Below are 13,067 nucleotides of genomic sequence, written 5' to 3'. Positions count from 1 at the left end.
TGTATATTAAGTTAATCCATCGCAATGAAAAGAAACTTGAAGTATTCTGCTACATCTGAGGTGGTTCAACTCGGCACACTCTTCCTTGTCTTGACAGAGTACAAAATCGACTTCACAATCTAGTGGTGAATGATCTATTCTCTACAGCATCTTTTTCACAAAAGAGATGTTAGTCTTTCTCTACTCTATGATTATTTCCATAGAATGCTCGACTGAGCTTTAATCTCTGGTTCCTCCTTTTAAATCATTCCTAGCAAAAACCCATTTTATTACCACAATTGCAAATAACTTTGCTTTTTTTCTTTTGTGTGCTTAATATCAAACAGAATTTTCATGAATTTTTTTTCTATCTGGAACACATTGCAACAATATTGCTACCTTGAGGTCTACAACATGGTCATGTTTATATCCAAAAATCAATAAATACTTATAAACTATCCTCAAATGTAATCAAATTTTGTTCATTATATTTGATCATGTCTCATCCTCTCATTCAACTATCAATTTCATTAATCTTCATATTTAAACGGCTTTTATCTTTGACGAGTGGTGATTTATTTTTTTTAAAAAAACACCCTATGAAACTAGAGTTTTGAGAGAATTGGGTACTATCTTAAGTTCTGTCCTTAGTAAAGTACAGAATAATTAACGGTCGAGTAGTCGTAAACAAAATGAAAGCAAATAATTTATAGCAAACATAGAATTAAGTTCTCCACTGAACCATATACTTTTGACAAAGACTATTTCAAGTTTTTTTTTTTTCGTTTTTTTTTACTCTTGTTCGAAAAAGGCATACTGCAACTTGGACGTATTTGGGATCATATCTACAGAGTCTACGTGAAGAGGTGAGTGGAATGTCTGTTGACATTACACTTGAACTTCTGCATGTTAGTACAGTCAGGGAAGCAGATAAGGAAATTCCAAAGTCTAGCAGTCCATGAGAAGAAATTATTGGAGTAGAAGGCTTTTCAGCATCTAGGGACTTCTACAGTGAAGGAGGAGGATTTTGCCACTAGACGGGTTTGTTGAGGGTATGAACATCAAGCGGGTACAAGTGCAACGAGTTCATCAGAGCATATTCCATTAAAGTACTTGTAAAACAGGCACAGAGATGCAACACTGCAATGATGGGAGAGGAGTTGGAGCTTGGTTGATAGAGCAGGACCTATTAAATTTGAGACATTTTTGGACTTTGTCTAAGAGGGGGAGACTAGTAGTGGATGCACAAGCTTAGATGTGACAACAATGCTGTGCATGGGTGAATAGTGATTGGATGGTTGGTTGTTTTTGTTTTATAGCATACCAACCTTTTTCAGGTTATTTAATGCTGAATCCAGTTATTTTGCAAAATTTTTAATAGAATTTTTTTTTTTTTTTTTTTTTTTAAATCGGTTTCTATTTAACCCATAGTTGGGACCCTAACAGGTACTACCACTCTGGGTCAGAGTGAACCTGCGAGCAATGGTAATTAAAGGGTGGCTGCACACTTCTTAAAGCCTGCAAGCTGGAACCTCGCCATCGGATATAGTTTAAGGTTATATCCAGAACCGTGAATGGTGACTTTGTAGAGATACAGGACCGCTTGTGAATTTGATATTCTTATAAAACTTACTCCTTTGGTGGAAGCTATTTTAACCCGCATAGGATTAATGCTGCTTCAGTTCGTTTCTTTTCTTCCCCCCCCCCCTCCTACACATAAAAAACATGTTAGCTTGGTTAAACTTAAGCAATTAAGTGATTTTACAAGAGTTTTTGGGGGAGGTTTGCCATTTCGACTTAAGGTTAGTGATATGGCAATTTTTTTTTTTTACTACCTTTTCACATGAAGATAACTGAAGTTGAGTTATCCCTTCAACTGCTATTTTGATTTTTGTGTATCGCTAAGTCATACAAACATTGAAATAAAATTCTGAAATAAAACATCATAGTTTCTACACATTAACAGTATATGGATCAATTGAAAATTTAATTTTGTATTTGCTTTAAATTATTTGTTTTTATTTAAGAGTTTTTGTCTGTTAATTATTTTGGACTTTTACCCTATTCATTTGCTTTTGATGTGTGGAAAACCCTGCTGCCCACCTCTAAAATATGAGAGACCCGGATAAAATACAAAAAATTTTCAAGTTGAAGGATTTCTCCTCTGACGACAAAACACATAGGTGAATAAAATTTTGAAAGTGAAATGAGATTTGGTATTATTTCTGGAGGGGGGGGGGATTTTAACGATATTTTAGTAAATAAAATTACATCAAAAGCACGTTTTATTACAAGTGAAATGCTGCATGTCACTCTGCAACAGGATGTTTCCATTGACCACTTTTTAAAACATTCTTTTAAATCATGTTTGCCGAAATAACTGTCCATAAAGAGATAATGTACAAAGATCATTCCAAAAGTCAAACTTCCTATTTTATTTTTAACTCAAAAAGTTGAGTTACGAAGATGTGAGTGGTACCATTAAAACGAGCAACCTTTTGTGCTCCAGAATTTAGTTTTCTACGTAGTCACCATCATTCTCAAATGCACTTTTGCCAGCGATCAATAATGGCTGCGCAAGGGCATGTGGAAAGTGCTTTGTCATATAAAGATCATTCTAAAAGTAAAGCCTCTTTTTTTCTTTTATTCAAACAGTTGAAGAGCTTTGAAAACAGGAGTTTGTACAATTAAAACAAGCAACCTTTTATGCTCCAGAATTTAGTTTTCTACATAGTCACCATTTTCAATGCTCTTTTGCCAACAATGAATGATGGGTGTGCATGGGCGTCTAAAGTGCTCTATCATATGAGAGAGAATTGTTGCATCTTTTTTCTTTTTTAACTCATTTGAGACACCAACAAGCTCTCGATTGCCTGCACACAGAGTAAATTTTGTTACAGATTGTTGCAGATTGGGGTAAATTTTACTGGTCATTATTGGGTAACGGTTAATGGAGAAGAAGCCAACATGTACACTTTGTTGTTTACTTGTACGAGTCTTCAAGCAGTGCACTTGGAATTGCTTCCCAATATGAGTACTTAGTCATTTTTGCTGGCATCTGTCAAATTCAAATTCAAATTCATTTAGTGTGACTACATGTTTATTCGGATAATGATAAGATTTTCTTGGCAGAAGGAATAGTATTATTGGAAGTATTTGTTTCCAATGAGTTCAAGGAACATTTCAGATAAACCTCTTATGTCACCATTCCTCTTTATTCCACCTGATACAGGAGGTGCATGGGAACGAACGAGCCAGACAGTTAACAGCATTTTAACAAGTTAATTGGAAAGAAGAAATTAAAATATTTCAACTTCCTAACAATCATTTCAAATGTTGAAAAAGTTTTTAACGACAAATCACTCGCATATAGTGCTGCTTCTGATAAGGGTTCATATATTTTGACTCCCAAACCGTTTTTGGCAAACTGGTTACAACTTGCATTTATTGCTGGAAAGTCATGAGGTTGATTTCTGTTCTGATCCTCCAAGTGGAATCGTTAGAATTTCTTCAATTTAGGGAGAGCTTTGTGGAGAAATTCCATAAAGTTTGGCAAAATTATCTCCCTTCCTTGAGAGAAAAGGACAGGAATATGATGTCATTGTACTGCGAAAATATCAGTCAGTGATATTTTGATGAAATCGTCAAACTGAACCAGGCCATTCTGGAGTTGGTAAAGTTCTTCGTCTCATTCGTGGGAAGGATGGATGAGTTCGTCCATCCATCCATAGCCTTGAGCCCCTGGAGGGGCATAGGCCATCTATAACTTTGTAGATGCTTTTGTAGCAAAGTATTCTTTTTTCAGGGTGAGGGTGCTGGTCTCACACCCAACCTTCCCAGAAGGTACATACAGTGCCTAACCTTCCAAATGATCACCCATGCGATACCAGCCAGGCTCAACATTGCTTAACTTTGGTGATCTGGCGAGAACCGGTGTGTCAACAAGATTGTGCCGTTAAAGTTTGTATTGGTTGTATATTAAGAGATGGTTGTGAACAGATCCATTCCCTACAATATTTGTATCTTAGAAATTAGGGAAGTTTCTTCTGCTGATCATATAGAGACTGAATTTGAAAAAGAGGGGGCCCTTATTTCTGTCCTACTTGTTCTTTTTGAAATGATGGTTCTTCCCCAATGATATGTTGTGATGAATGCAACAGATGGTACCATTTTGACTGCGTGAGAGTCTGAGGAAGAGACTTGTGAAGATTGGCTTTGTCCAAATTGTAAGGCTTTTCTGTCATTTAGGATAAAAAGATATACCTTGAAACTAAAAAAATTAATTCTTCGATTTTTATATAATCTTGAGTTAAAACAACTATTATTCATTACTTGTAAAAGTTGTAAAATTATTCTTGATTGTCAAAAAAAAAAATGTTTAACATTACTTAAAACATATTCTTTGTTCTAGTAGTAAAATTTTAAGGAGGTTCAAATTCAATTTGTAGAATTGGCTGATGGAGGAACATTTTGTACAAGTGCTAAAAAAGTAATGAGTATTCATTACTTTTTGGCTCCTTTTTGGGGATTGTGTTGAAATTCACCTGCTAAAGCACTTCCGTGGTTGCCTGTCAGAGCGTCATTTGAACGGAAGTTTTTTGGGGTTTTTTGTTGCATGCATGAGGTGCAGTTTCATTTTTTAAAAAAGGCATACTAAAATCAGTTTCCAGCTTGACTATGGATGTGAAATACTTGTCTAATCAAAGTCACAGCATTTATGGAAACTCATGCTTTTGTGGTTGAATCCCCTTTCTGAGACATGAATTAATCCCCAATTGAGGAATTTTATGAAGGAAGTACTGTTTTGGCTTAATTTCTGTCATTAACTATATTGAGCCTTTCAATTTTGTGGCGATATGTATAATCGCTATTCTACTAAATTAGGCACCGCCAAAACGGGGGGGGGGGGGGGCAGGTAAGTACTTTTTGATGGACCGTCTTTAAAAATCTACCAAAAGTCAGATAATTATCCAATCAATACGAAATTTTCAGCGATTATTAAGAGAAGAATGAACTTTATAACAGTGCAATTATTTTTCATAAACAATATATATATATATATATATATTTTTTTTTTTTTTTCTTACAAAGCCCCCCCCCCTTGTTTTGAGAGGGTTCCAAATATGCTTAAAATAATCATCTGAAACTGAACAAAACATTATGTTGTTGTAAGGGACAGGATTATAGATAAAAAAAAAAAAAACTTGTTTGCATACCTTATTTTGACGTCTGAATATCAGAACTTTGATTGTGTTTAATTATCCCGCTTTTGAGTTTTGAAGTGTGAAATTCGGTGAATATGTTAAGTAAAATAATTAATTTAAGTTAAGCAAAACAAAAAAAATTTTTTTTTTAAATATTTATATGAAAAAAGCCATTTTAAAATCTTTGATAAATTAACAATTTCTTTTTAGCGAGCCGAATAATGCATGACCATTATTAAAAAGGGCATGCTTTGACGAATCGATACAAAAAAAAAATTTGATAAATATTGTGCCCTTTGTGTTAAAAATATCATTTTTTCGATCCAGTTTGGAAACATTTACCGCCTTTCGACTACGGTGGACCAAACGCACTGAAATAATTTTTTTTATTCTGCTTTAAATTGCCCCCCTCCCCATTTTGGAGAGCCTGGCCCCCACACACATACACATTAAAAACCAAACTCATACAGATGGTCACCCATCTGGTACTGGGCAGCATCAGCGTTAATAACACATTGAAATTTTCGTCACTGAAAAATAAGGTTTTTTGGGGGTCTTTTTGGTCTTCCGTAGTTTGCTTTTAATCAAGTACAAATGTAAACTAATCAAATCGACTCGAAGTAACTGGTTGCCTATATGAATAAGTGGAATTATTTGAAATCCAGGTACTTATAATATTTTTGCATATTCTCATAGAAAATCATCCTAAATATTAGACCAGAAATAAACAAATTAATTCTTTCAAAAATCTTTTTTTTAACTATTTATATACATTTTTTGTGCAAAATAAACGCCAATTGTTAACTTTTGGGGAAAATTTAACATTTAAAATTTAATTAAAAATAGTAGAAAAAGTTTTACATTATTCTGCTTTCTATATGATAAAATTCAGGATTTTATCTTTCTGGAAAAAAAAAGTTACTCAGAAATAATGGATTTTAATAAATGCAATTTCGTTTTAAAGAACAACAACTTGATTTTTCGGCCATTTTTGGCGGTGCCTATACTAAATCCTAGGAATTTAGTCAGTCAATGAAGATTACTTGGAAGGCCATTAACAGTTACAAAGCACAGTGAGACAACATTTATGGGACCTTGACAGAACAAGAGATCTTTCAAAGTAAGTGTTATAGCTTTACAAATTTTGTGTCTTAAAGTCTTACCTCAGTGAAATTGTGAAATTAATTCTTCACGCATTCTTTATTTATAATCCAGTTTTTTGGATAAATCATTTTTGTTACTTCCGTTTTTATGAAGACTTTCAAACGATTATTTCAGCATATTTACGCAGTATGTCAAATTTCAACTCTAAATGGTTCTTCATTTACTAATATTTAACAAAAGCAATAACATGAAACAATATGATCTATACACAATTTTTAATTGCACTGTTCAGGCCAATAAACAGCAGTTTAACTGGTTAGTGATAGGGTTAAAAAAAGGGCAGGTGTGGTTTATAATTTTAAACATAGAATCTATTTAACATTTAATCAAGAAGATTAACTATACAATAGATTGAAACAGTTACGTTTTTCTGCAGACCGTTAAAAGTTAGTTTCACTCTTTAATAATAAATGGTCATTTTTTTTTTTTACAATAACCAACAAAACAAGGGTATATATATATATATATATATATATATATATATATATATAATGAATGTTACCAAAGGCAAGATGTTACTCTACCTACTTGGATTATTTTTTGTGTATTTTAACTTATTTTGGTACTTCTGCATTTATGAACCACGATTCACACAAAGTCACTCGGGTATGCCCGGCAGGTGACAGGAATAACCACAAATAACAGAAATTCATAAATAGATTGGAAAATCTATTAATATCCAGAAAACTATTTGTCAACCGTTTTTGATTCTTCCTGTCATCTGTTAAGCACACCTGAGTAACTTTGTGGAAATCGCAGAAGTACCCTTATTTTAAAGCGTTTATTGACTTGAAAACAAAAGTGTCAAGTCTTGAGTTAAAATGAGAAAAAAAAAAAACAATGGCAGTTTTAGAGCTGAGCCTCGATATTTGCTCAAAAATCGAAAATTAAACTAGTGGTAAAACATTTCATTTTCACGCAATTCGTGACATTTATTGGATAGGTTTCTACCAATATTGTTTAATTTTCGATTCTGAACTTGGCTCTGATGAAACTGCTTTTTTTTTTTCTCGTTCTAATTCAAACTTGGTACTACTTTGGTTTCAAAATAAATAAACACTTAAAAAAAAATAAAGGTAAATTTTTACTTTCTTTCCACCTTAACACTCACTTTTAAATGACTTAAATGTTTTCAGGTCTGCTGAAAATGAATATTGTATTCAAATTTAGCACAAATAAGTAATTTTCTGGATATCAAGACATTTTTTTTTGGGGGGGGGGCTTATGTACTTATGTTACCATGCTATTTGTTTAAATAGTAATTTCAAGTTAAATTTAAGTTTCACAATATTTTTTTTTTTTTATTTTAGGTGGAAAAACAGAATAGTTACAAAAACATCCTCCCCTCCAAATTATTACAGCACGGTAATATAAGTACATAAGTACCTTTATTTCCATTGTGCTAACAAATGTCAGAGTGGCGTTCGCCATTCTTAACATGCGGAGGAGGCGGTGTTTTGTAACATGCATACGCATTAGTACTTTTCAGATGGGGGGGGGGGAAACATGGCCTTTGGTAAAAAAAATGGATTACAATGGATAATAAAGGTCTTAATATCATGAAAACTACTTGTCTGTGCCAACTTTAAATGTGATATTCGTTTTCAGTATACCCGAAAACAATGCTGAGGTGGAAAGAAAGTAAAATAACAAATTGGTAAATATGAAGAATTACTCCCCCCTTGAAAATTCCTTTAAAATTACCACTGATGATGGGTTTTCGGGGGTCACTGAAAATGAAAATAACGTTTAAAATTACGGCAAACGAGTAGTTTCCAAGATAGGAAGAAATGTTAGTTTAAAAAAAAAAAAAAAAAGAAAAAAAAAGGGTGCTAATGCATTTACTGATCCGTGCTATTGTTTAAATCGTATTTCCAAGTTTAATTAAAGTTTTTTTTATTCAATTGCAAGGTTAAAGTACAGAATAGGTACAAAAAACCCTCCCTTCCCCATGTTAAGAATGGCTTTTTAAATAACGTTATTTCAGCACAGATCAATAAGTGTATGAGTACCAAAAGAAAAAAAAAAAAAGTGGGGATCACTTTTCTATAATAGTTTAACATAAAATGAGCACTCACTTTGTGGCCACGATTTGGGGAGGGGGGGGCTTTCTCGGAAAATCCTTTAAAATTACCACTAACATTTAAAATTCTATGAAAAAAAGATTTTCCAAGATATAAAGAAATGCACTCAATTTATGTTTTTTTTTTGTTTTTTTTTTGAGTGAGAGGACTGCTGGTTTGTTTTTCGTTCTTTTTTTGGAGGGAGATATTCAATTATAGAACTTGTATAGTTTTTTAACAGGTGCTTATGAAGAACTGTTTAATATTTTACAAAAATAATGTTTACATTTGGTGGGAGGTTCTGCTCGGTTAATGTCAGTGCGTTACTTACGTTAAAACGGTTAATTAAACTGCATAAGCACCTGTTAAAAAAACTATACAAGTTCTATAATTGAATATCCCCCTCAAAAAAAAAAAAAGTGACCATAAAGTGAGTTCATTGGGTTTGTATTACTGTACACAGATTCGAAAAAGTTGTCAAAAAACAAATATATAACAAATAAATGTTATCAAAGGCAAGATAAATTACTTTTCTACCAAACTGGATATAATTTTCGTGTTTTTATTCAATTTAACATGTTTATTCAGCTCGAAAAGCATACAGTGTTTACCGATGTATTGGAAAATTTAAAATGGCGGCCGACTCTCTCTTTAACACGGTAAGTTCGGAAAAAGGTGTAATAAATAATAAACTAGACAAACTACTGTTAGAAATTTGCTCAATATATGTTACCATGACATAACTTGACATATATTCGGTGGTTTTTTAATATTTTGTCTAGTTTATTATTCATAACACCTTTTCCCGAACTTACCGTGTTAAAGAGAGAGTCGACCGCCATTTTGAATTTTCCAATACATCGGTAAACACTATGCTTTTTGAGCTGAATAAACATGTTAAATTGAATAAAAACACAAAAATTATATCCAGTTTGGTAGAAAAGTAATTTATCTTGCCTTTGATAACATTTATTTGTTATATATTTGTTTTTTGACAACTTTTTCGAATCTATGTGTACAGTAATACAAACCCAGTTCATTTCTTCATATTTTGGAAACTACTTGTTTCCTGGAATTTTAAAGGATTTTCCGAAGGTGGAAAGAAAGCCTCCCCCCCCCCAAAAAAAATCGTGGCCACAAAGTGGGTGCTCATTTTATGTTAAATTATAGAAAAGTGATCCTATCCTCCACTTTTTTAAAACTAACATTTTCTTCATATATTTGGAAACTACTCGTTTGTCGTAATTTTAAACGTTATTTTCGTTTCCAGCGACCCCGAAAACTTATACGAGTGGTAATTTTAAAGGAATTTTTGAGGGTGGAATAATTCTTCATATTTATCAACAAATTTCATGATAAAGATTTTGTGATTTGATCCATGTTTTAAATAAAGGGAATTTGAACTACCGAGATCAAAATCAGCCTTATAATGGATACAATTTACGATCAATGTGCTCTAGAATACCAACTAAAGACTTACCTTTAAAAAGTTGATTTTTAGGTATATTCGGGTTGGTTTGGGACGAATATATAAAATTGTGTGTACGCAAAAATTGAATGCGCGTGCGAAAAATGATAGGGAACAATTATATTGGACAAAATAAAGGTCTTAATATCGTAAAAACTATTTGGTGACAATTTTAAATGGGATATTCATTCAAAACAAACCCCAAATACCCCTGAAAATCAACTTTTGAAAGGTAAATCTATAATTGGTACTCCAGAGCACGTTGACGCAATTAAAAATAAAAAAAAAATTGGCACCTGCAGTATACGGACGGCGACCATTTTTTTTTTTTTTTTCTTTTTTTTTTTTTTACACGTTTCACTAGACTGTCGTCAGGTAATACTTCTGTCAAAGAACAGGGCGGGTGGGAAACGCCGTACTTTTTGGGAAATTCTTCCGAAACTTTATCTTAAAATTAAAATGGATGTAAATTTCTTAAATGTGTGCGACATTGCATTGTTGACGTCGAAACCCCAGGAAATAATTGGGGTTTGTATTACTGTACACAGATTCGAAAAAGTTGTCAAAAAACAAATATATAACAAATAAATGTTATCAAAGGCAAGATAAGTTACTTTTCTACCAAACTGGATATAGTTTTCGTGTTTTTATTCAATGTAACATGTTTATTCAGCTCGAAAACCATAGTGTTTACCGATGTATTCGAAAATTCAAGATGGCGTCTTATTCTCTCTTTAACACGGTAAGTGTGGGAAAAGATGTTATAAATAAAAAACCGGATAAAATACTGTTAAAAACTCGCTCAATATATGTTACCGTGACATAGGTTGACATATATTCGGCGGGTTTTTAATAGTATGTTGTATAGTTTTTTATTTATAACACCTTTTTCCATACTTACGGTGTTAAAGAGGGTGTGAGACGAGACGCCAGCTTGAATTTTCGAATACATCGGTAAACACTGTATGTTTTTCGAGCTGAATAAATATTTTACATTGAATAAAAACAAAAAATATATCCAGTTTGGCAGAAAAGTAACTTATCTTGCCTTTGATAACATTTATTTGTTATATATTTGTTTTTTTGACAACTTTTTCGAATCTATGTGTACAGTAAATACAACCCCAATAATTGACTTTTTGGAGGCTAATAGATTGTTGTAGGCTACGGAGCAATCTCAATGTGGACAAAGCATGATATTGCAAACTAGCAATAGTAGTTACGGATTCTGCTGGAAATGTTTCATTTAAATTATTAATTTGTTTGGAAAAAAAAAATCGTTGGATACTTCAACAGGTGTCACAATTTTACTTCAATTTAAAAAATGTCCAATGTTTTGGTTTTCAAATATTTTTGTGTTCGGGAAAAAAAATTTTTTTGTTTGTTACTTATTCGTTGTGGTATTTGACCAAGAAGAAATTGGGAGTTATCGCCCCTTAACATTGCCGCCGTCCATATACAGCAGAAGTGTCAAAAATTCTATATACATCTTGAACAAGTTACGTGGTTTTTAGAATACTTTCGGGTGCTTTTACAATCTGTAATTGTGCTGAGGGCGGTAACGAAGAGATTCGTTCATTTTTTTTTTTTTTTTTCATACGAGAATGTGGGACGCTAAAACATTTAACATTACAAAAAAATAAAGAAAAATGCGACGATGATTTTTTAACAGTGCACTTACGGACGGATCTGTGCTGAAATAATGTTATTTAGAAAGCCATTCTTAACATAGACAGGGGAGGGTGTTTTGTACCTATTCTGCACTTTACAATTTAATAAAAACATTAAAACTTTAATTAAAGTTGAAAATACTATTTAAAAAATAGTGCGGATCAATAAGTGCACATTAATAACAAACAAAAAGAAAACCATGATTGCAGAGGAATAAACGAAATATTTTTTAATTAAAAACAACAAAAGAGAGGGGGAGGGGGCTTACTTACCAAAGAATAAGTTTTGAGTTGAGGTCACTTCGCCAAGGAAACGGTGATTTTGTCCCATTCTCTTGTTCAGGTTTATCTTCTTCATCAGCCAACAACTGGGTAAAATTCCACCTGGTTAAGTCAGCCACATTGACAACATTTTGTTTCCTGCCCAAGGGCTCCATAATTAAAGTCTACTTGAACACCCCTGTCTATTGTGGTCGTCGTGAAAACAAAACAGAAATTTAAAAAAATAATAATAAACACTATAAAAGCCTTAAACACTAATTATCAAGTTTAAATGGAAATTAAGATAGTTTCACCATTCTTTCACTGATAATTAAATGTTTGATATCTTTCCTAATCTACATTGATATATACTAAACGCGTGATGTTATCTTGCAAAATGATATAATTAAAGTGACAATTAAAAATTAAAAAAAAATGTAAACACCACACCTATCGGCCAATTACAAATATGTTTTAAAATAAATAAATAAAAACATTTGGTAAACAATAATGGACGATTATTGATTCACCCAATTATTGTTTTATAAATAATCCGGCTAGCTCCTATTTGGGTTAACGAAGGCGCAAACTCTTTCAATGTCTCGGGACATTAAAAGCGTTTGCCGTAGGAGTGCTGAAAAGTTTATCATACCGACACCGCCATATTTATTAACTCTCCTCATGTGACTTGGTGTCACGAAGCGCGGAAATAAATATTTACTAACCTGTATTTCAAAAACTAAAAGCAAATAAAGAATTAAATATGCGGATTTTTTTTTCTTTACAAAAAAATATAAAAATATCTTTAATTGTGTTTCAGATGAACATAAACACAAACAGCTGGTTATTTTGTTTTGAAACTGAATGGAATTCAATAAGATTTGTTGTATTTCTAAGCGGCATGAATTTTTCAATTACATAGGCGGTATGTTAAAAAAAAAAAAAATAATGATAATAATTGCACATATTTTTTTATCAAAATATTTTCCTTGTTAACTGAACTGAACTCATTTAATGTTTAACAGTAAACATTATTATCCACAATTATTTTTGTATTGTGATACACCTAACAGAATAAACTAAAATTTGTGTGTTTTAAATTTATATTAGAAAGTTGTTTATTTTTTTTTTAACCTTTATTATTTTTTTTAATTATTATTATTATTATTATTATTATTATTATTATTAACAACAACAACAACCCATTTAGGTGGAATTGACTTTTAACAGTTTCGAACAATATTTGCTAATGTTGCTG

General features: G+C 32.2%; 1 protein-coding gene across 1 annotated transcript in view; it reads right to left on the bottom strand.

Moving 5' to 3' along the window:
• The window catches only part of LOC145239752 (ganglioside-induced differentiation-associated protein 2-like), a 92,603-nt gene extending 80,068 nt beyond the window's left edge, over positions 1–12,535 (bottom strand). The window contains exon 1 of the mRNA XM_080103159.1: positions 11,822–12,535. Within this exon, the coding sequence (XP_079959285.1) occupies positions 11,822–11,985 (164 nt within the window). The 5' untranslated portion in view covers positions 11,986–12,535. The remainder of the gene's footprint in view (positions 1–11,821) is intronic.
• Positions 12,536–13,067: the final 532 nt, after the last annotated feature.

Source organism: Euprymna scolopes, chromosome 19 (genome assembly GCF_053919585.1).
Source record: "Euprymna scolopes isolate OS-2025 chromosome 19, ASM5391958v1, whole genome shotgun sequence".
NCBI classification, from domain to species: Eukaryota; Metazoa; Mollusca; class Cephalopoda; order Sepiida; family Sepiolidae; genus Euprymna; species Euprymna scolopes.
The sequence above is the reverse complement of the archived record's forward strand: the minus strand, read 5'-3'. Positions and strand labels throughout refer to the sequence as shown.